This window comes from Notechis scutatus, chromosome 2, assembly GCF_049901735.1.
Source record: "Notechis scutatus isolate UNSWTSFEM ecotype Mainland chromosome 2, rNotScu1.2, whole genome shotgun sequence".
In the NCBI taxonomy this organism is placed as follows: domain Eukaryota; kingdom Metazoa; phylum Chordata; class Lepidosauria; order Squamata; family Elapidae; genus Notechis; species Notechis scutatus.
This window is the reverse complement of record NC_142010.1, coordinates 250,054,170-250,079,124: the sequence shown is the minus strand read 5'-3', so window position 1 is coordinate 250,079,124 and position 24,955 is coordinate 250,054,170. Positions and strand designations below refer to the sequence as shown.

Below are 24,955 nucleotides of genomic sequence, written 5' to 3'. Positions count from 1 at the left end.
CACAATTTGGGGCGATCATTAAAAGGCTCTCAGCTTTACACACATGCTCAGATCTATGAATGGTGTTATTGCTTCCCTTCTATTCTGAAAAAGACATTAAAAGATTTTTAATGCGATGGTATACTTCCCAATATGCTTTTACAGAAACCACTCTGAATGCTGGGAGAAAAATGAAGAGAATAAAGTTTATTTTGTTATACAATTATTACAATTCCGCCCAAAAGTATAATTCAGAAGTGGTATTCAGCAGGTTCTCACCAGTTCTGGAGAACCGGCAGCGGAAATTTTGAGTAGTTCGGAGAACCGGCAAATCCCACCTCTGACTGGCCCTGCCCCCATCTGTTCTCTGCCTCCCGAGTCCCAGCTGATTGGCTGGGTCTTCTTTTGTTGCCCTGCACAGGAGAACGGAGCTGGAAAGCAGGTTAGTGGGGCGGGGAGGGAATGGGGATGTTGCAGTAACCTTCCCCCAGAAGTGGGGAGGGAATGGAGATTTTACAATATCCTTCCCCTACCACGCCCACCAAGCCACGCCCACCAAGCCACACCCACCAAACCACGCCCATAGAACCGGTAGTAAAAAAAATTGAATCCCACCACTGGTATAATTAGTTCCAAGTGACTAGTGCAACTATTAGAGAAGTGTTTGATTAAATTCTTAACTTCAAGGTAATTTCATATCAATAAACAGATGAGACTGAGGAGGGGGAGGTCAAAAAAGTCAGGATAAAAAGGACGGAGTCTTGATCATATAGTTATAGGGTCATTGGGAGGTGAACTGCTGGCGGGTTGCTAACGAAACACCCCCCTGGACTAGCAGTTCACCTCCCAATAACCCTGACCCTGATGTAGGTCTCTCTATCACAAAACCCATCATAAGACTTGAGGAGGACTCACACCTGACCCATCACAAGGCCCTCACTTGATACACCCACACCTGAAGCCCTTATGGCCAGAAGCACACCAACATCCCCTAAACTCCACTGGAGAGGTTACCTAGCCTGGTAATGAAACGTTCAGAAACCAACCCCCAAGCTCATCCTACAGATATCGCCACTATTGCAAACCGAAAGTAAATGCTAGAATTTGGCAGAACTGTTGTAAAATTGCAGGAGACGATTAATGGCTGTAAGTGCAGAATGCAGCCTGGTTGCTGAGTGCCCAAAGTGAAGTCACATGACTACAGGGGAAGGGGCATAATCATAATCAAGTTTGAATCCAGGCTGTAAGTATCCCCCAGGAGAATCCTTTGGAACTTGGAACCAGTAAGTGACAATTTGGGAGCTGAGGACTATCTCTATGAACTTCATGACATGATCCCAGGGTGTGATTCAGCCAGTTCGCACCAGTTCCAGAGAACTGGTTGTTAAGTTTCTGAGAAATTTGGTGAACTGGTTGTTGGAAGAAATCATTAGGGCAGAGAACCAGTTGTTAAATTATTTGATTCCCACCACTGCATTGTCCTATAAATTAACATAGTTATATTGCATGTTACTTGCCCTCTTCCACCACCACCCCCAATGCAAATGCACAATGGGAGGCATGACTATCAGTAGCTTCTTACTCAACTGCACTCAGTCGTAAATCTAAACTTTTATTTTGTAGAATGTGCAAGATCAGCCCTTCAATGTTTGAGCAGGAAGTAATATCAGTCTACGCTTTATCTGCAGTGAATTAATTCTACTGCTGGTAATCTATGGGAAGAAAAGAATTCCTGCAGCTTTCTTCAATGTAGTAAGATAAGCTTTCAAAATTAGGTTGAATGTAATGAGTTGTTGGAGCAGAAAATGACAGGAATAAGAAAAGCCATAATGGGGGAGCCAGAGAACGCATCCAAGGCCTTTGGAAACAGGCCATAAATCTTGGTTAGGAATATATTGTCATTCTAAATCACGGTTTGGTTTAACCACATTAGTTTGGTTCACAAATAACATAAAGCAGGGTGTATAATTTGTCCCAAGATAAGGATTATATTTGGCCTTCGAGTAGCATCCTGGGACCTATATTCAAAAGAGAGAAAATACTTGGAACAGGGACATCCCCTAAACAGGATTTCCATTCATTAAAAGAAACTAGGTTTGAATGAAAGTTCATCTCAAGAGGAATGTTTCCTTTCAAATCAGAAGAATGAAGATTCATTCACAAAGGAAGACCCCAGGAATCGGGGAGTTAACTTCACTATTCTATCATTGTTAATTGAGCACTTGGACTTTACTATCTCTCCTGTGTAGGCTTAGGAAAAATAGCAAAACTGCCATTTTATAGTCCAAAGCTAAATTCCAAAAAGTTATGCATAGCCAAAGAAACAAACAGAGAAAGAATCAGTGAGTTGGTCTAGAAGTCAAAAGTCAAACCAGTCTCAATCCAGGTCATAGTTTCAGAGAGAGAAAAGACTTAGAGCAAAGGTCAGTCTCTGGTTCAGTGTTTTTCAATCTTGGCAACTTTAAGACCTATGGACTTCAACATCCAGAATTCCTGAGGAATTATGGGAGTTGAAGTCCACAGGTCTTAAAGTTGCAAAGGTTGAGAAACACTGCTCTAGATAGCGAAATCATTACTCCTAGGGGGTTTTGTCGATTGTACGTCTCTACCTCCAGCCACCCTGATGAAGCTCTCAAATACCTGGAGGCTGGGAGTGCTTAGATGGGGAAGAATGGGTTTGAGTTTTTACCATGGCAAGGCTGAGTGGCTGTGGGTCTGGGGTCCTTGAGTCCAAGGATTGGACCTTTGAAATTGATCTGGGCGATACTGCCCGGCTTAGACTCAGTATGCAACTGGGGAGCCTTCCTGGACTCCTAGCTCCTGCTTGAGGAGTATTTAGCAGTTGTCAGGAGTGGGATTCTACCGGTTTGGCCCGGTTTGGCTGAACCGGTAGCTCTGAAGATAATCCAGGAGTGAACCAGTTCGCTCCAACAATCAGCTGTTGGGCCATTCCACCAGCTCCGGCTCCATACTGACCTTTATTTGCTGCTTTTGATGCTCAGCTGCAACATGCGGTACAGCTGATTGCTATGCGTCAGCTGTTGAAGACACAGGGAGAGTGAAGGAGTGCAGGAGAAGATCAATCGGAAAGCCTCTGCATGCACACAAAGATGCCCACCAAGCCATGCCCACTGAACCAGTGGTAAAACAATTTGAATGCCACCACTGGCAGTTGTCGCCAAGAGGATCTTTGCACAATTTTGTCTTGTGTGCCTGTTGCTGGCCCTATTTTATTCTCTCAGAACCTTACTTGCATCCCGGTAGGATTACTGCAAAGCACTCTATATGCGGCTGCCACTGAAGACCATCTGGAATGTACAAATGGTCCAGAATGCAGCATCATGGGTGATTGTGGATCAGAATCAGAATAGAGCTAGAAGGGACCTTGGAGATCTTCTAGTCCAACCCCCTGCTCAAGCAAGAGATCCTATGCAATTTCAGCCAAGTGACTGTCCAGTCTCTTCTTACAAACTCCAGTGATGAAGCCCCTACAAATTCTGAATGCATGCTGTTGCACTGGTTAATTGCCCTCACTGCTAGGAAATTTCACCTTAATTCCAGGTTGTTTCTCTGATTGTTTAGTTTCCATCCATTGTTCCTTGTCTTGCCTTCTGGTGCTTTGGAAAATAAGTTGACCCCCTCCTCTTTGTGGCAGCATCTCAAATACTGGAATACTGCTATCATGTTCCCCCCAGTCCTTTTTTCTTTAGACCAGCCAAACCCAAATCTTGCAACTGTTCTTCGTATGTCTTCGTCTCCAGGTCCTTAACCATCTTAGTTGCTCTTCTTTGCACTTTTTCCAAAGTCTCAATATCTTTTTTGTAATGTGGTGACCAAAAACTAGATGCAATATTCCAGGTGTGGTCTTACTAAGGCTTTATAAAGCAGTACTAATACTTCATGTGATTGTCAAGCATCCAGAAAGTATCCATGATATCAATCACTCTAAGACGTTATCTCTCCAATTTTACAGGCAAATAGTGTTTCTAAATAATTTTAAAAACAAGGATCATATGAGCTTTTTTTGCCTGCTGCCCCACACTTGCTGACTCATGTTTAAGGATGCTTCTCACTAAGTCTGTATGCTGCCACCACCCGGTGGAGCTGCACTGGTTCCCAGGCAGCTTCCAAGTGCAACTCACAATGTTGCTTATCCATTTTGCATCCCTAGTCTTCCTACCCCTTATGCTCTGATAGGAAAGGCATGATTCAGATCTCTTCATTCAAACAATGAAACATCTCGTTAGTATATAGGGTTGCCAGCAAAAGGAGAACATGTATTAACAGGCATAGTGTTAAAATCAGGTATTGTCTGTTTTTTTTTTTGTTTTTTTTAAATCTACAAGCTATCTCTTCCTGAAAAGATTTAATCAGTGACACACTGAAAGCTTTTGCCTCCTAACCAGCTCTAGCACATTCTTGGGATTGAAAAACTAGCCTGATGCCAGCAAATCATTCCTTATACACGCAGGCCTCTCTCTTTTTTTTTCTTATTGCATGCAGTTTTCCACTGTAATTTTTCTTGCAGATGCCAAAATAGTTAAAAAGTTAATGTGTTCTCTTCTCCCCACCTCCATTTGTCCTTCTTTCTAATGGCCCACATCCTCCTTTGCTGATTCAGATATCTGGTAGCTCCAATCTGATGGGTCCCAGGAAGTATTCAAACAAGTTCCTGACGGCAGGACAAGAAAAAAATGGATGGAAACTAATTAAGGACAGAAGCAACCTGGAACTAAGGAGAAACAACTTGCCACCAGAAGTTGTGAATGCTCCAACACTGGAAGTATTTTTTAGAAGAGATTGGACAACCATTTGTCTGAAATGGTATAGGTTTCCTGCCGCGGCTAGGGGTTGAAATAGAAGACCTCCAGGGTTCCTTCCAACTCTATTGTACTGTTCTGTTATGTATGCACTTGGTGGTGGTCTCTATCTTCTGGCATGCAGTTGGACCAACTGTCCTGGTCTTCAGGAAGCCTGCTGAGACATGGCTCTTTCCCTGGTTGTGATGTGCTGGAGCCCCAATTGGATGTTGATGTTATTTCTATTGGGATCACCATTTTATTTTATTTTATTTTAATTGTTTCATTATTGTTTGTAGAATTGTGGCTTTAAAAGGATACCTTGGTTGATGGTCTTGCAAACCAATGAGGGATCAAGGAGCAATAGGATGGAGTTACCACCCTCATGCTAGCTCTGCCACAGGCCATCAAGAAATCTGGATTTTCTTTACAGCCTCTCTCCAACTCTCCAACTTTCCCCAATTTCGCTGACTGTATCACATTTGAGGGTGGCTCAGTGGCTAAGACGCTAAGCTTGTCGATCAGAAAGGTCAGCAGTTCAGCAGTTCGAATCTCTAGCACCACATAACGGAGTGAGCTCCCGTTACTTGTCCCAGCTTCTGCCAACCTAGCAGTTCAAAAGCATGTAAAAATGCAAGTAGAAAAATACGGACCACTTTGGTGGGAAGGTAACAGTGTTCTTTGTGCCTTTTGTGTTTAGTCATGCCGTTCACATGACCATGGAGACATCTTTGGACAGTGCTGGCTCTCCGGCTTTGTAATGGAGATGAGCACCGCCCCCTAGAGTTGGAAACGACTAGCACGTATGTGCAAGGGGAACCTTTACCTTTATCTTATTCTTTTGTGTTGTAGGTTTTGTTGAATTTTTTGGGACCCATCCAGAGTTATCTTGGTTGAATTGGACAGCTCTAAAAGTATAACTAGAATACAGATGTGGTTCTACATTAGGCATATATATGAAAAGCCCCCTTATAAAAGACAGGTTCTACAAGCCCATCTAAAACAGCGCAAAAAGCAGGAAGACAAATTTCAGCTTACAAACCATATAGAGAATGTTGACTTTGAAGAAGACACAAAAAGGTTTTGAAAATATAACATGGCTTCAAAACAACTGAAAGTTCTCTGCTAAACTGGATAAGATAATGATGTTCTAGTGCACAGGTGTCAAACTCGCCACGTCACATTGTTGTCACGGGATGTATTGCAACAGTTTTTTTCCCCTTCACAGAGCTGGGGTGGGTGGGAGTGGTTTGACACCCCTGTTCTAGTGGAAAGAATCAGGAGAGGGAAGAGAACTGTCAAGGTGACATTTGACAATGTTTGAGAGACCAATTAAGCCTCACTGGAGAGTAAAAAAATGTATGGGAATTGAGAATTGCAGCCATCATATAAAACAAGGTATCATAGATGATGGTCATCCCACAATCTGATTCTTCTAACCCAGCCTAGTCAATAAGACTAGGTGGAACAGATATGAACATGTGAATAAAACTTTTAATTCAGAAGATGAATAAAAACAATAAACCTATTTTTACTTCTACAGGTTTGTACCTTTGGATACCTCCAGTATCCCTGGAGGTGCTTTCTGACACAGGAAAAGGTATTTTATAAATACTAAGATGTGCTGTTTCTTGTTGGTCTGCTCCATGTAGGATCTACGGTTGAGTGCTTATACATTAGTAAGGTCAAAGGCTTGAGGTGAACTTTAGCTTAGATGAAGGCAAAAAGAAGATATGAGCAAGTGAAGAGAGAACCAGCTTTGAAAAAAAGAAAATCAGTCCAGGCAAATAGTGTTTCTAAATAATTTTAAAAACAAAGGGGGATTATATTTGTTCAGGTGGTTGCAATAACCCTGAAGAAAGTTTAAAGGTCTTGCCAAGGAAATTATGTCAGGAGCTTGAGTGCTGATGGAAGACTATTCCCTAGAGCTCATTTGGTTTGCAAACAGCTATGCCAACATTTTCAACTCTTGGTTTGCAAGATCTCTCCCCTGTAATCATGAAGATTCATCAGGTTTTGTGGTCTCAGCAGATGTCCCTCCGCCCTCTTACACATGGAAAACAAATAAAATCCACTCGCTTTTGTTAAGGAAAACTAATGAGAATTGCAGCATGACGCTAGTCTTGCAGTGAAGATCTGAAAATATTCATAAATACCCATTTGAACTGCTCAGTATTTCTAGTCCCTGCACTGCAGATCTGCAAAATGGGCTCGCAGTTGCACATATAGCTACATTCTAATCAGTTGGAATTGCCCTGTATGTTTTTAACATATTTTCTGGATCTACATGATACAATGAGTATTTATACATCAAGTTAAGCCACAAAAAAACTAAGCTCAAGACACAGTGAAAATGCAACTGGGTTTTCGCATATTTGTAAACAGCCTGCAGAACCATGGCAGGAATTATTTCCATGCTCTCAGTTCAGTTTTGCCTGGAGCATTAACTGAGCTAAAAGCTTCATATTTATCATTCAACATTTCAATATTCAATATTTTGCCTCAAACACACAACACTTCAGCTCTTAGCTCAACAGCTTGCCTCTTATTGCCACTAACTTGGCACTAATGATGAACATTAAACACACAAATGTATACAATGATTAGGTCTAGGGAAATGGCCTCTGCCTCGCTCGCTTTGCCAAAAATTATTTTTCAAATAGCATGCTTGAATTTTTAGTGTTTACTTGTGGAGTGGCAATTTGAAGCTCCAGTCCAGAATACAATAGGCAGTGCATTTGCACTTTGTGAAGTGCACTAGTACAAGGAAAGACCTAATCTTAAAGCATTAAAGCAGCCATGTCCTCCAGAAGGTTCCCCATAGCTACTTTAAAACTCTTCCATATTGTCTGCATAAGTACATGATGCAAAGAGCACATTTCCACTGGAACCATCAGCAATGTGAAATATCTATATAGACATACATACAAAAATAACCAAAGAAGGTATTCGAAACAGTCTTACCGAAAAGATGTGGCTGCTTTAACATTCAAGCATCCCACCCTTGAACTGATTCATTTGAGCAGTGTTTCCCAACCTTGGAAGTTTAAGATGTGTGGATTTCAATTCCCAGAACTCCCAGGCCGATAAATAGCGATAGAAATTGCACTTTGATTTATATACCACTTTATAGTGTTTTATAGCCCCTCTCTAAGTGGTTTTACAGAGTCAGCCTATTGCCCCCAACAATCTGGGTCCTCATTTTACCCACCTCAGAAGGATGGAAGGCTGAGTCAACCTTGAGCCTGGTGAGATTAGAACTGCCAAATTGCAGGCAGCTGGCAATCAGCAGAAGTAGCCTGCAGTACTGCACTCTAACCACTGCGCCAACGCGGCTCAATGGACCATTTTAATCTTTTTAAATGTTCAATATTCAAAGAAGGTTTAAATATTGAAGGAACAAGTACCTCTTTTTTAATTTTTACACACACACACACACACACACACACACACACACACACACACAATTTATTTATTTCTGGTACCCAAGTACTGAAAGTTCTTGACGTCTTTACCTGTAAGGATAATTCACTGGAGTTGAGGTCTAGAATGCCTCCATCTGAAAGACGGGAGCGGTAATGGTCTCCTGGAAAAGGGAAGTCTGCTGTGAGAAACTGATCGTCCCCTTGATTCTCTGCTTTGGATGCCACTGAATGCAACCCATCCAGGGTGCAATGTCCATTCTCCTGCTCCGTTCTGGAGGTGCTCTTGTTGTCCTTACCCCCAGAAACAGTTCGGGTAATGACCCCAAACTTTCTCGTCCTTTTGCCATTTGGGGTGGTTTTCCCACTGGGTTCGGAGGTAGGCCTGGCTTTGGGTTCGGTGCTCTTACTGTTGTTGCCATTTGACGGAGGAAGTGGGGCCTTGCGCTTGATTCGGCGTAACATGATCAAGTAGATGAAGCCGCCATTCCAGCACTGATCAGCCAGATAACTGCAGGGAGGAGAGAAGAAAGAAAAATGCAAGCTTTTATATATTTGCTTGGGAAAGGTAGTTGTTCTTTGTTGCAAAGTCATGTCCAACCCATCGTGACCCTATGGGCAACATTCCCCCAGGCCTTCTAGTCATCTTCTGGAGTCCATTTAAGCAGTAAAGGCAGGATTTCGAAGAGGCAGAGGAACTAGAGATCAAATTGCTAACATATGCTGAATCATGGAGAAAGCTAGAGAAAGGTAGACAGGGACCTAAATCAATAAGCACCCTGGATCTTGAATGTCCCAAAGGTGCTTTTCAGGAGGCAATTGGACTTTCGCTTCTCATCCAAGAAGCTTCTTCAGCTCTGACAGGATGGTGGGGAATGGATCCTGTCAGAGCTGAAGAAGGTTCTTGTCTTCAAAAGAAAACAACAAGAAATTCCAGTTGCCTCCTGAAAAAGCACCTTTGGAACAACCATGACTTGGATGACTGAGAATCTCTACAGCAGGGGTGTCAAACTCACGTCGTCACGGAGTCGTCACGTGACAAATCAGGATCTTTCCCCCCCTTCGCTAAACCAGGCGCGGGCATGGGCAGCGCGTGACACATCCAGCTTGGAGGCCGGGAGTTGGACAGCCGTGCTCTACACCCTGAATCTTGAATCTGTGTTAGAAACGCGAGCTTAGAAGTTTCATTCGGATTATGTCAAGCGTTCCCCATGAATTTCTTGCATTTCATATAGAATCAACTCTTCAGAGACCCGTTCTGGATTCCATATAAGTTGCAACAATGCGGTTTTTACGGTTTCACGTGCGGAAAAGAACAACCCCTTACAGTCTGATCCATTTGGAATGGAGCATTTCTTGGGATTTAAGGGACACTGATGTGAAGCCCTTCCAAATCCCTCATGGAAAGTTGCCAAATAAACTTCCCCAAGAAAAGCCTGAGAACAAATATAGATAGTCCTTGACTTAAGACAAGTCGCTTAGCAACTGTTCGAAGTTACATCCTGGAAAAAAGGGAGTTACAACCCAGTTCTGAAGGTTACCCACCTTCCCACGCTTTGGGTGCTCAGCAACCCAACTGCATTTACATCTGTTTGCAGCATCCCAATGACCACATTTTGCGATGGTTTTGCTGAAAACCAGCACTAACTTAGAAGTTTTCAGTAAAACCACACCATATCAAATAATGGGTTCACTGAATGTTCCCTGTGTTCACTTTATGACTGCCGTGTATATCTGCTGCACAAAAGGTCATAAACTCATTTTACCATTATCACATAAATGGCAGGCTCCAAGAAGCGTGTATGTAAGGATTACCTGTAGAGATAGTCCTCAAACTATCCTTGTAGTCCTTACGACCACAATTGAGCCAAAAATTCATATTGCTAAGTGGGAAATGTGTTAAGCGAACCTTGCCCTATTTTATGATTTTTGTTGCCACATTTATTAAACGAATCGCCTGTCAGCATTCCAGCAAACCTCCATTCCAATCAGTAACTCCGAGACAAGTATATCTCAAAAGTACTTTTATTAGAATAACACCTGGCACATCTGTGGAATCCCGAATTTAAAAGTTTTCGGGCTTTCCACAATTTCCCAAACTACAAATCCATCCTCCCTTGGTCGTCATCACATCACATGGCCCAGTCACGATCCATCCAAAAGTAAGATCCTTATTTCATCCTGCGCCATACTAAATGACCTTGAACTAACAGAATAATTTTATTTTGTCTACTTAGAGCAACTTAATTGAAATCACTCCCCCTCCCACTTTCTCAGGCTATGTGAGAAAGCGTGGAATATGGCTTCCAAAACTGACATTGCTGCAGATGTCAAATTACTAACAGGATTAAGTGATTCTAGCTTCCCCATTGATTTTGCTTGTCAGAAGGTCGCAAAAGGGGATCACGTGACTTGGGGGCCCTGAAACCGTCATAAATGTGAGTCAGTTGCCAAGCATCCAAATGTAAATCACGTGAGATCATGGGAATGCTGCAACGGCCATAAGTGTGAAAAACAGTCATAAGTCACTTTTTTCAATGCCGTTGTAATTTTAGACAGTCAAAGTTAAATGAATGGCTGTAAGTCAAGAGCTACCTGTACTGCATTGTAATGAATGCATGAATGAATTGTCTCTGCAGAGACCTCCACAGGATCTACAACACTCTGAGATGTTTAGCACGATATGGAAGGATCATAAATATTCCAATTGCTTACTGATCACAACACAGAAACTTCACAGGACTCATATTAAAAAACAATTATTACCAACCTGGGGTGCTCACATTGCATCACTGGTCAAAAGGGCCCAGCAGAGATTATACTACCTGAAACTTCTCAGAAAACAACAACTGAATGAGAAACTGCTGGTGACCTTCTACCGCTGCACCATAGAGAGTATCTTCACTTACTGCACCTCTGTATGGTTTGCCAATTGTACAGTAGCAGATAGGAAAGCACTCCAGAGGGTTAACGTCATTGCCCAGAAGATCGTTGGTTGCCCTCTCCCCTCTTTGGAAGAGCTTTATAGCTCCCGCTGCCTTAAGAAAGTCCAAAACATTCTCAAAGATCCATCTCATCCTGGGCACCCTTTTTTTGAACTATTACCATCTGGCAGATGGTACAGAATAATAAAAACAAGGACAAATAGGCTGAAAAACAGCTTCTATCCCAGGGCAGTAGCTTTTTTCAATTCTGTATAGTACAGTATTGTTGCGGTGTCGGGGTTTTTTGGTTCAATGTGTGGAGGGTGAAGGATGTGTGTTTGTGTTTATTTTCATGGTCATGATGTGCACTGAAGATGGTGTTTGATTTTGTTGTATGAGGTGCAATGACAATAAAGTAAACTAAACTAAACTAAACCTGCCTTCAATCGAGGACCTGTATACTGCACAAGTCAAAAAGAGGGCTGTGAAAATATTTACAGACCCCTGACATCCTGGACATAAACTATTTCAACTCCTACCCTCGAAATGACACTATAGAGCACTGCACAGCAGAACAACTAGACACAAGGACAGTTTCCCCCCCCCCCAAAAGCCATCACTCTGCTAAACAAATAATTCCCTCAACACTGTCCAACTATTTACAAAGTCTGCACTACTATTATTATTAAACTTCTTATTACTCCTTATCACCCATCCCCTCCCACTTGTGACTGTATGACTGTAACTTTGTCGCTTGTATCCTTACGCTTTATATTGACTGTTTCCTAGTATGATTTGATTGCTTATTGTACCCTATGACTATTATTAAGTGTTGTACCTTATGATTCTTGCCTCTTGATGAATGTATCTTTTCTTTTATGTACACTGAGAGCATTTGCACCAAGACAAATTCCTTGTGTGTCCAATCACACTTGGCCAATAAAGAATTCTATATTCTATTCTATATATATTCTATAAAAGATCCTGATAGTTTGATACTACATTTACTGCAGAAGTGGTATTCAGCCGGTTCAGGTGGGTTCTGGCAGACTGGAAGCGAAAATTTTGACTAGTTTGCAGAACCGGCAAATACCACCTCTGGCTAGGCCTGCTCACCCACCCCTGCTCTTTCCTCTGCTATATTCTGTTGTTTCTTAGCTCAGCTGATCTGCGTGGCACAGCGGATTGCCGTGCCTCAGCTGAGCTAAAAAAACAGCACAGCTCACCAGCGTTGATACAGAGGCTGGTGTTTGAGCCCTGAGTGCGAAGCGAGCTCTTTGAACCAATAAGAAACTTTTTTGAAACCCACCATTGATTTACTGCTAGGAACAGCTAGCTGAAGAACACAGAAGTTGCTTTCAAACAGGAATAGGCAATTTGGTGTGCTCTTGATGCTTGGCTTAATAATTCCCATTTTCATTACAACCCTTCTTTCGTCCTCAGTCACTCCCATTTATAATAAGGTGCTACCCTAAAATAACATACAGCAAAGTTTTATAAGGTCTACTGAGCTAATTTAAGTGAAATATGAGAACAATGTGTACACATGTAAATTTAATTTCTAAAGAAAAAATGAATTTCAAATGCAGTGGTTCTAAGGAAAATTGGAATAGTTATTAGTTTGGAATTTCTCATGAGGAAAGCGTTTCAATTATTTCCTTACAGAATTTAAAACTGATGTGGAATCGGGAGCAAATCTTCATTATATTCACTCAACCTACAGGGTTAAAGAGCTTTGTAAATAACTTCAGGGATGTGTCTATGCTCACAACTGACTCTGATTAAAGATTTAAATGTAGTTACACCAAGTAGGAAACCTTGAACAAATAAGACCAGGAGAGAAGCCCAGGTGTAGAGTTGTAATTGCAGGAATGTTCCAATCTCGGATGGCAAACCTCAGATAAAGAATGTTTCCAAGCAAATACAACTCAGGTAAACAAAGTCACTAATCTAAAGGAGGACAGAGAGAGGAAGTAAACATATGTTAGACTTTAACTAGAGATAATTAATTGTATGGATTACTGTGCTAAACAGCAACGAAAGTTAAGCAGTAACCAAACTTGTCATTACAACACCCAGGGAATGGAGATCTTGACAGATCTTAAGTGAGAAAGCAAGAGAAGCAGAACTGCATAGATGATAGATCTTCTTGAAAGCCATTGTAGAGTTAAGAGGCTTGCTGATACCTGAAGCTATGCTATCCTGTATCAGCTCTTTCCCCATCTACCCTTCTTGGTATTTGTTGTTGTTGCTCAGTCACTAAGTTGTGTCCAACTCTTCACAACCCCATGGACCAGAGCACACCAGGGGGCCCTGTCCTCCACTGTCTCCCGTAGTTTGCCCAAATGGATGTTCATTGTGTTGATCACCATCTAACCATCTCATCCACTACTGTCCCTTTCTTCTTTTGCCTTCAATCTTTCCCAGTCTTTTCCAATGAGTCCTCTCTTCTCATTAGATGGCCAAAGTATTTGAGCTTCAGCTTCTCCAATATTATATTCAATGGGTTTTAATATTTGATGGTGGTGCAGTGGTTAGAATGCCATATTGCAGGCTAACTCTGCCCATAGTCAAGAGTTTGAACCTGAGCAGCTCAAGGTTGACTCAGCTTTCCATCCTTCTGAGGTCGACAAAATGAGGACCCAGATTGCTGGAGGCAATATGCTGACACTGTAAACCACTCAGAGTGTGAAGTGGTATATAAGTCTAAGTGCTATTGCTGTATTTAAAGTATTTTTCACTTTCAACACTGCCACCGCTGCATGACAATTAAAGACCCAAAAGCCTTCCAGGATGAGAAATTCGATTTGGCTTAAAAACAATGTCTCAGGTTAAGGTCCAGGTTTTGAGAAAGGAGCTTCAATGGGATGTGTTTTGGCCTCTCAGCCACCAATCCCTCCAACAGCTGAATTAGAGGAGGAGGAGGAGGAGGAGGAGGAGGAGGAGGAGGAGGAGGAGGAGGAGGAGGAGGAGGAGGAGGAGGAGGAGGAGGAGGAGGAGGAGGAGACATGGGAATCAGGATCAGCATCAAGGCAACCTGAGAGCTTGAGGGGGAAGAGGGAACAGAGCTGGCAGAGAGAGAGAGAGAGACAGAGCCTGGGCCATCCATCAGCCCTCAGATGGAGACTCAACAGCCCCAGGTATGGAGGTGGCGGATGAGGAAGAGGAGGAACAGCTGGGTCCAGTGCTTGACACGTGGATGCACAGAAGGCAGAGAGGAGAGGAGAGCAGTGGAAATCTGTGGGCTGATCCTTGGGACAGAAGAGCCACCGCTGCTAGCGAAGCCCCACCCTAGCTCTGGGAATAAAAGGCAGTGGGCAGGGAGATGAATAGATGTGGCAGACAACTATTCATCTCCCTGCCGGACAGACTTGTTAGCCTGCTGTAAGAGAGAAACTTTTTGCAGAGGCTACTGGTGCTCCTAATCAAGGATTCATTGCTTCAACTACAGAGGGCTTGTCGTGTTTGGGGAGCTGGGTCAGAGCGGGACGTCTTCAAATGTTAAAAGCACAATGATTATAAAACTTTGTGAGGTGACCAAGCGAAGCCACCGCAGCCCTGTTGGAGATATGAGAAGATTGAGAAGGTTCCTTTTCTCATAAAGACTATGCACGCAGATAGAAGTTCCTCCATGCTAAGGTGAATCCTGGCTAAACCAGTTCCTTCTAAGCACTGTAGAACCCTATGGCCAAACCAGAACTTGATTCACTTGCTAGTGGGATGGCTGAGCTAGGAGGCCATTATGGCTTGCTTAACCAACCATAATTTTAAAAAAATCTGATCTAGCATTATTTGTGAATGACGCCTATGTGTCTATATGAAAATGCCTTCTTTGCAGTAGCTGAATCCACACCAACCCTCTTTGAAATAATAGCAATAGCACTTAGACTTACTTACAGTGCTTTACAGCCCTCTCTAAACAGTTTAGAGTCAGCCTATTGCCCCCAACAATCTGGGTCTTCATTTTACCCACCTTAGAAGGATGGAAGGCTGAGTCAACCTTGAGCCTGGTGGGATTCGATCTGTCAAATTGCAGGCAGCTGGCTGTCAGCAGAAGTAGTTTGCAGTACTGCCCTCTAACCACTGTGCCACCAAAGGCTCTTATGGTTTGCACAACCTTGTGGCACGTACTGTTACTGCTGGTGAGATCTGTTACCTCTTCCTGGAGCCCTCTCTCCTATCTTGTGGGCTTCTTCAGAGGTTGGACACAGATTGCTATGCCTTCCCATTCAAGACAAAAATAGGAGACTCCAGGCTATAACACCCTGCCAATAAAGGCTGGATTCTATCAAATCTGTTTTGTTCTGGCAGCCAGCAGGATAAATAGGACCCCAAACCCCACTTTTGGCAGCTTGTAGAGTACTTGAAATGAGTCAAACTTTCAATAAAGCTAGCCTCAGAATATTCAGGAGGTTTTGTGCTTTATTTTCAGCGTTTCAACTCCATATGCCTTCAGGATTTCAATCCAGTTTATATTCAAATTTGCCACACCATTCTCAGGCTGCTTGTGTTGTTCCTCTCATTTTCAGCTTGGAAGCCCTAGGCTCTGGTGGAAAACGATTGCTTTCATATTTTAAGCTATCCCCCCCCTTTTTTTTTAGAAAAAGGAAAGGAAGAGTATATTGCTAACCAGATCTCAGTGGAGCTCTGATATTGAAAACAGAAACTGCAGTAATCACTGTTGTGTAACTGGAATGTTCACTCTGGCAAAGGGAGGGTTCCACTGCTTGAAAGTGGATTCAATTAAAACCCTTAAGAAGCTAGTAACAGATTCCACTTAATTAATTCATTCACAGCATTTAAAATCTCCATGATAATTATTTTAGTTTGAATATTTCCTCTCATTGACACAAAGCCACCAGTACTAAATTTCCGTACTTGTTGTGAGAAGGTCTCTTGGGAAGCAGAGGTCAACTGAGGAAACTGTCCAAAGAGGCCTTCGTGCTTCTTCAAGAACTATACATAGCATTCACTTCCCGCCGGCACTGGCATTTGCAACAAAACACGGTCGCAATTTTGGTAATGGCTGGATTAGACTTAAATTCTTGATTATTCTGAGCCAAAACTTCGAGCCCGAAGAGCAAGTTGTGTGGGTGCAAATCGCAAGGATAAATATTGTGCAGAAAAGCAGGAGCTGAGATAGATATCTTGAAAGCAGCTCAAGATGTGATAAGGCAATCAACTGAATACGTTGGGTGGAGTGAAGTAGTGTAGAAGATTTAATAAGCTGAAGAATGGGGCTTGATCATGGTTTAAGTAGGGAACAAGGGTCCAACGTAGAGGGGAGATGAAACAAAGTACAAGGTGGGTTAGGCTATCAATATATACAAAATAACAGGGTGAGGTGGAATTTTCTTTCGTTCAGATTGTACCCTATGACTATTATTAAGTGTTGTACCTTATGATTCTTGACTCTTAACGAATGTAACTTTTCTTTTATGTACACTGAGAGCATTTGCACCAAGACAAATTCCTTGTGTGTCCAATCACACTTGGCCAATAAAGAATTCTATTCTATTCTATTTTATGCAGAAAGGCAACCTATAAAAAGGAAGCTGAAGAAAAGCAAAATGTTTTCAAAGAAAAACCAGAAAGTCCAGTTGCCTCTTGAAAAAGGATCTTTGGGACAACCATGACCTGGATGACTGAGAATCTCCATAGAGATATAAAAAGGAAAATTATTGACTCCTCCCTGAACTGCATCTTTTGGCCCCTTCACCTTAAGTCTTAACTATAGCATCAGTTATAATTGTGTCTCTTTGATTAATATAAGAAGTTGCCACTCTTCGATTCCTGGTACCGTGGTTAACATAATACGTTTGGAAAAACAAATCTTAAAAGTGCCCTAAATACATCCCACTCTGTGCTTTCAGACAAGATGGGATTTATTTAGAAAGGGAGCAAGGTATAGCAAGCTGCTTTTTAGAATTATATCTCACAACAGGAACATCAATTGACAGAATTAATCAAGTAGAACAAAAAAAAACACATATAATTGTAGCTGTCCTCATCTCACTGTCCTCATTTAAGTGAAGTTATTCTGGTGTTTTTTTTCACATTGAAGCTTTAGTTGTCAGGCAGCTGAGTGATTTAATTAGTCATTTACTTTGAAACACTCCTGCCTTCTCTTTCAGCGTGTAAACTGACCTCAAACAAGATGGACAGAAAAAAATAAATAAATGACAGCACTGCATCTTGGAACAGCCTTTCTAAACCTACTACTTTCCAGGTGCATTGGGACTACACCTCCCAAAATTCTCAGCTAGCATGAACCATGGTGAATTTGGAAGGAACTCAGTTATGGAAGATGGATGCCTCATAAAAGATGCAATTTACTTGACAAAGTTCTGGTATGAAATCTTCTCTGGCATACATAAAAACTTGTAGAATTTTTTTTCCTGAAAACTCTCTGTTAGCTTCCCTTTAGAGAATTATAGTTTCCATATCCATCTTCTAAATCAGATAAATGTTTTAAAATATGGTAAATGTGAGACATGCAATCACCACATCACTGCTGTGACAATAAAATGAGGCAGGGTTCCTCTGCGCACTATTTTGAGGTCTCAGAGCGAAAGCTGAATATAAATTGGATGGATGGATTGACAGATGCAAAATTAGAAAAATGTATTTAAGAATCTGGATCCCTTTCTTTCTCTGTCATTATCCCAGTCTAAACTGCCCCCAAATCCTTAAAACAGAAATGAAGAATGTAAGAACAAAGTGAAAACAGACAAAAATATTTTGACTGTAGATTATTATTTCAGATGGGTTGCACTTTAAAATTGTAAATTTCCTCTCCTCTACCACATTATACTATATGCATGGTGTAACATGCATCCTTCTCATAAATGTCTACATTTGTAGACAACCAAAGTGTATAGTACATTCCTTCTTTTAGGTTCCTTAAATATGCTTCAGTGGGTTTCAATTTCTACAATTCTCCAGTAAAAGTCCAACATAGAGAGCATACGGCTGGCGAAAGCTGCATTACATCACCAACCATCATTGTGTACCCACAAGGCAGACCATATCCTTTCATTTAAGCAAACAAACTCAGAAGGTGAGTATTTTACACAGGCCAATAACACTGCAAAATAAAGGAAGCTGCTATGGTATGTGGTAGACTTCCTCTGCTTTCCATATGTTTTGGATTACAGCCCCATTGTTGGCATGCTGGCTGAGGCATCTGGAAGGTAAAGAATGCAGGAAAACTGAGCAAAAATCACTGACACTCCATGTGGACAACATCTGTGTCAGCAGTCTGGAAATTAAGAGAACCCTGCGTGACAAATTACTGTCATTTCTCTTTCCCCGAATTCTCTTTGTTTCCTCAAAGCAACGCTTTTACTGCAGAGGTGAACTTCACCTATTCAGATACCAACACGAGTTCCCTTGTCCCTTTGGGGTTAATAACTGTATGTAGGCCAAACTGGGAATTTAAAAAAAACAAAAACATTCTGAAGGAAGAAAGTGCCATCCACACTGTGCCCAGAAAACTGGATGAAGCCACCAGGAGGTAGGTTCAATTTAAAGAGAATGCTCCTTTTTATTGTGCCATAAATTTACATAGGCCACCTCTAGCGTAATGATGATTGACTAATCATCATTAAGTAGGTTAATCCTGAAACTTCCACAGTTTGCTGTACATGTGATCCTCCCTCACAACAGTTCATTTAATGACCGTTCAAAGTTACAACATCAATGAAAAAAGTGACTTATTGCTGTTTTTCACACTTATGACTGCTGCAGCGTCTCCATGGTCATGTGATCAAAATTGAGACATTTGGCAAAAGGTCAACTTATAACCTTTGCCACATGACCTCCTAGGATCATGCCATCCCCTTTTACGACCTTCGGACAAGCAAAGTCAATGGGGAAGCCAGATTCACATAACAACCTTGCTACTAACTTAACAACTGAAGTGGTTCACTTAATAGCTGTGACCAGAAAGGTCGTAAACTGGGGCAAAACACAACATATATCTCACTTTAGCAACATAAATATTGGGCTCAATTGTGGTCGTAAGTTGAGGGCTACCTGTATTTTGTTCCTCCCAACAGCTAATTTCCTTTGAGAAGAATAGCAGGTACAACATTCTATTCTATCTATATATATAAAAAGCGAAATATAACTCACGCATCATCACAAAATCTCCAGAACCGTAAAGCCTACAAACTTGAAATTTGGCGCGTATGTTCCTCTTGGCTTCCAGGGACTCACTAAGAATTTTCTGAAATGATCATCAGAGCATTAGTATTCCGTATATTATTATTAACACACTCTGATGCTAAGGCCACAAACATAGCTTAGGAGATGTGTCACATCAAACCCAGCCTGCTTTTAACACTTTGTTGCTATCTCCTAGCATTGTTACCTGGCCCTATTCAGTGACAGGGCCAGCACTGCTCAACCCAAAGAAGAAAATGCAGATTGACTAAAATAATTTATAAAAATGACTACTGAACATCAAAACATCAACCCAAGCATTGGGACCTTTGAAAGCCTGGTTTTAGAATCCTGCCATTAATGCAAATTGGCAGTAGCCCAAGCATCACCTAAAACATCCAGCTCTGATGTAAAAAGACCAAGATAAGAATACACTAGACCAAAACATGCTGGGCAAGTCACTCAAAATTGACATCTTTTTGTATCAGATTGGCCTGAAGGTTTAACTGATGTTACACAATGGAAGGACAAAGTACTTGTTATTAAGTACTGGGAGGCACCATAGTATCTTGTTTCTAAGCCACTGGCAGAACAATAATTCATGCTTGTTGCTGGTCATCAATCAGCAATCCAACCCCTTTTGGTTTTCTAAGCTAGAACAGAGAGTTGTTTACTTTTAATGGTGTTTCAGCAATTCATTCATTCTGTCAAATTCTGGTTCTCAGGCTTGCAAGAACTGGGCAAGCCAGCAACACCTGTTTGGAAAGATAATATGAACACGCTCCAAAATAACAAACCACCAGCTAGTACCTAAGCTGCCACAATAATTACTTCTAATGAGTGAGTCACATTACGAGCCTAAACACAAATAGCATTCCTGTTTGGCCAAGTTTGACAGATGCCTTTCAACATCTGTGAAGGCCTTCTGAAAGTTGAAGCCTTCAGGTGTGTTGTGATATTAACTCTCAGGATTGCTCCATGGGAGATTCCCTATTATTACTGAAGGGGTCAAGACTGAGGAGATCCAGGTTCAAGTCTTTTCTCAGCCACAGAAACACACCGGATGACACTCCCCCACAGCCCAAGCTAAAACCCCATGGTTGTGGTGGTGATGGAGATAATATAACAAATCATATGTTACTCCTATCTCGTGGCTCCTTCGAAGCCTGAGTCCGTGGAGGATGATGAGTTGGAGGTGGGGGTCAATGGAGGTCGAGGGGGTGGCCTTGTTGGCTTCAGAGGAACACGGGTAGGACAAGACGAGGCAGCCCTGGGTCTCTTGGGACTGCTTGCCAGCAGGGAAGAACAGGAGAAGGATGACCAAGAGAGGAGGGGGAAGAGAGGGCAAGCAGTGGAGATTGTTAAGCCTGGATTCCCCAACGGTGTTAAGGAAAACAAACTAAACAGAATGTACAGCGAAGTCAGATAGGAAGACAGGTAAATGTGTGAGATAAGTTTTCTAGTTAACACGCAGTAAAAATACAGATACGCTTGTGCTATCAAAATTATAATTTATTCCATTTAAGAATTATAGCATAGTCATGTAAACAGTCCAGTAGTCATATATCAATTTCAGTCAAGTCTTGTCAGGGATACTCTATTTGCAAAGTCCGTGTTGAATAGCCAATGTCAGTACACTTACAATAAATCAGTCCAATCTTCTCTCCGTTGAGAAATATCAACACACTTCTTCACTCCCCATTTCAGCAAGAACGCAGTCTTCAATAAGCCAGCCAGTAAGAGCCAGAGAGTGCCTTGCTGCTTATATAGTACTTTTACAGCTGCACCCTTAATTACATTCCTTTAGCTTAAAGTCACATACACTTTATCTGACAAACCATGATTCATCATTTTATTATCTTTACCCAAAACAGTTAGGGTAAAACAATGTTATCCCTAACAGAGATGACCAATGGAACTCAGGGATTGAACAAGGACCACCTGATCCCCAGGCATGGAGACTGGAGAGAAGGCAGGAACAGCACAGGCTGACCCGACAACTTGGGAGGAGAGCGCCTCACCCCTCTTCACAAAGCACACCTGGGAACTGAGATTTAAGGAGATGCTGTAGGGAGGGTGCTTGTCGGAAACAAGTATGCATTCGTGGAGTTTTGTGTGCCGTTGCTGACATCTGGAGTTCTCTGGACTTCTTGCCTTATAGTTGCCTTGTTCCTTTGCTTTGTGTACTCATTGCTTTATTCCTTTGCTTCATTGAACTCCTTGCCTTGTTCCCTTGCCCGCTGGACTTCTTGCCTTGAAACCATTGTGCTGACAGCATTTTGCTGGGCTGCTTACAGCCAGAGGCTGCTGGAGGTGTGTGTGTGTGAGCACTTTGCTCCAGGACTTGCCATAAATGTGGGAGTGTTTGGGGGAAAATTGGGAGCAATAAAGGGGAGCTTGACCTATCAACTGACCATGTTGCCTCCATGCCTCTCCCCAGGTCATCACACCATATGAGAAAAGGCAGAATATAAAACTATCAGATCAGTTAAAGGAAATGCAAACAAATGGATGAAATGGAGAAGTTTGGGCAGATCATCAGAACCAGATCCATGCACATCCCCAGGGTACTTATAGGGCAGGCCTAAAGCAATTTTTATAAAAGAAATAGTAAACAAGTCTTAGTTTTTCTTCACATCCACCATCACATCCACGACATTGCTGATTCCGCAATATGAACTGGGAGAATACTCAGGCTGCATTCAAAAAGTGTTAAGCGGATTTGAAATTCATGACAGCAGTATAGGATTTCCCGAGCTCCATGGCAATTTCTTCTTATGCAAATATTTATGAATCGCATCCACTGCTTCTCATGGCTTCTTTCATCAAGGATTTTCATAAGTAATTCTGCCAGACCGAGTGGCTTTCATAAGAACATGTTTTTTTTTGCACCAAGGAAGAAAGCCCATCTTATTTCCGCTAGAGCAACATCAAATAGCCATTGAAATATTCTCTGTCTCTTTAATTTTTGTTTGGATTTGATCAGTCTATTATCTCATTATGAGTTCCCTCCTGCAATTCAAGCCTTTAGTTCCTTTCTCTTTCTTTTCTTTGGTTTTGTAAAGAACATTGGGGGGCGGGGGGGGGGGCGGCAGTGAGTGAACTATTTTTTTTTTTAAAGAAGACTTATTAACTGATATAAAAGAAAGACTGAATGCACCAGTTGTTTGAATAACTTGACAGCATAACTAGGATCAATGAAACTGGAAGACAGCCTAAGCCAGTGAAAGACACTTTCATTTCTAACATGTTGAATCGTGCCTTGCTATAAGTTGGGACAAGCTTTACTTTGATTCATTGGAGTGCATTGTGCTGCCTATACCCAGCATAGAAACCAACCCAAGGACATAATCAAACTACAGTTGAGTGTAAACCTGATACCCTGAATATTAACTTATCCGGGAGTTTGGAAGATGTAAAATATTAGAGAACTTGGTTAAATAGCGAGATCCTAACATTAATTCAGAATTTAAATCAATGAAAGCTCAGTCCCTAAGAAATGCAGCTTTGATTAGTAGCCTCAGTTCTATTGTCTTCAGTTGAAGAGAGAGAAATACGTGGTCGGAAACAATGAAATGTTAGAATATTTTAGAATATTTCTGGGATAAGCTCCTTTAAAAGGATCTACAGCACACATCAAGAAAATTATTATTTATCCATTCATTGACAGCCATGCAAATAACTTTGCAGTACATCTAAATTAATCAAAGCAGCCAACTAGATACACGCTCCCTGAAACTTCTATAGTTCTTGTCTCCTTTGTCGCCAATATGACAAATCTCCTGAAAACAGATTTTAGCTCTCTGAATGTCAGGGAGGCTCAGGGCTATGAAGAGATTTTGATGAATGAAAAACTATATAGATGCAAATAAAGTTAAGCTTCCTAAATATCTTGGATTGGATTTGCTCATCTTCCAAATTGCATTTTGTCTTTTCTTTTTGAAAGCTCTACTGGATGACCAAATGGAGGAAATGGTTTTGCTTGTAAATCCGTGCACAAGTGAGTGTATGTGAAAATTAAAAGCAGTTGATCTGTAATTTGAAGTGAAAGATAGCACTGCTAGAAGATAGAAGCATACACGTGTGTGCAGGCACATGTGTGTGCACGTGTGTGCATATGTGGAGGTGTGTCTAGATATGAAAAGAATTTGCTTCCCGCCTGCAAAGATTTTGATGCTGTTCTGCTGGAAAGAACTGCAACTGGCTGGCTCTTATTTTTAAATTATTTATGTCCTTAATGTATTAAATTTTAAATATATATACAGTATATAGCCTGCTCACTCTCTCTCTCTCTCTCTTTTTTAAATCTTGAACTACCCGTTTTCTTCTTTCAGCTCCACCTTTATTTTCCTGGACTGACCTATTTTTTGAAAGTAACCTTTGGAATGTCACCCTAGATTCAGTGCATCTCAATCCAAACAGCATCCCTAGACAAAGCCATACACACCCAATGGTTATTATCTTTGCTACCAGCACAAGAGAAGCCATCACATCTCTCCCCATCAAGGGCTTGTCTCCAGAACAAGCTACTTTTCAAGGCGGTAGTGACTTTTTCAGACTGCCAGCAGCTTTAAAGCACCGCTTTCATCTTTGGTACGCTTCATCAGCTTTTTAAAGCAGTCTGACAGCAAACATCTTATTTCTACTATTTGGAAAACTCTGGGTCCCGGAAACTCTCCTCTTTGAAAGCTCCAGTCTGCTTCTTCAAGCCCATGAAACCGAAGCAGCCAAGATCTCAGCAAAAGCAGCACAGAAGGGCCCTTGTGCATTGTTAACATTTTAAATATGTTTACATTTTTTTAAGCAGCAGGAATGCGATAGTTCGTGTCCCTTCGTTTTCTATGGAACACTGGCCCCAGATGAAGAAACTCCTCATTCCTATGCCAGAAGTCCCTTCTATTGCTGAGATAGTAGGCACAATTTGATGGAAACACATTTGGGGCTTACTTGCAGAAGTAAGAGGTTGGTTTGAGATACAGGTAGTCCTCAACTTACAACAGTTCATTTAGGGACCGTTCAAAGTTGCAACAGCTGTCAGCGTTCCAGCAACGCATCATTCCAACCAATAACTCAGAGGCAGACATCACTGAAAGGTTCCCTTTAATTGGATAGTAACTGGTACATCTGTGGAATCCCGAATCTGAAAGGGGCTTCCTTGCAAAAGTAAAAAAAAACTACAAATCCATCCCCCATACCCATCATCACATCACATGGCCCAATCACCATCTGTCCCCAAAGTAAACTTTCCTTTTCACTATGCGCAACACTACGTGACCTTGAAACAACAAAAGAAATGCATTTTGTCTAACTAGGTATACTCCAATGAATTCCCACCCTCCCACTTTCCCAGGCTCAACGGTGGCAACGTGGGAGCATCGAATCTCAATATGGCTTCCAAAGCTGACAACAGCACTGAAAAAAGTGACTTATTATCATTTTTTTTTTCATACAGCATCCCTATGATCGTGTGATTAAAATTCAGATTCTTGACAATTGGTTCATACTTACAACTGTTGCTGTGTCCTAAAGTCATGTGATCCCCTTTGGCAACCTTTTGGCAAGCAAAATCAAGAGGGCAGCCAGGTTCACTAAACAGCTAAATCAGGGGTGTCCAACCTTGGCAACTTTAAGACTTGTGGACTTCAACTCCCAGAATTCCTCAGCC

The 24,955-nt window shown here is 41.7% G+C and overlaps 1 protein-coding gene across 8 annotated transcripts in view; it reads right to left on the bottom strand.

Moving 5' to 3' along the window:
* Positions 1-24,955, bottom strand: part of PDZD2 (PDZ domain containing 2) — a 316,382-nt gene that overhangs the window by 95,570 nt on the left and 195,857 nt on the right. For all 8 annotated transcript variants that reach the window (XM_026666378.2, XM_087958543.1, XM_087958550.1 and 5 more), the window contains one exon: positions 8,294-8,711. In XM_026666378.2, coding sequence (XP_026522163.2) covers positions 8,294-8,711 — 418 coding nt within the window. The remainder of the gene's footprint in view (positions 1-8,293; positions 8,712-24,955) is intronic.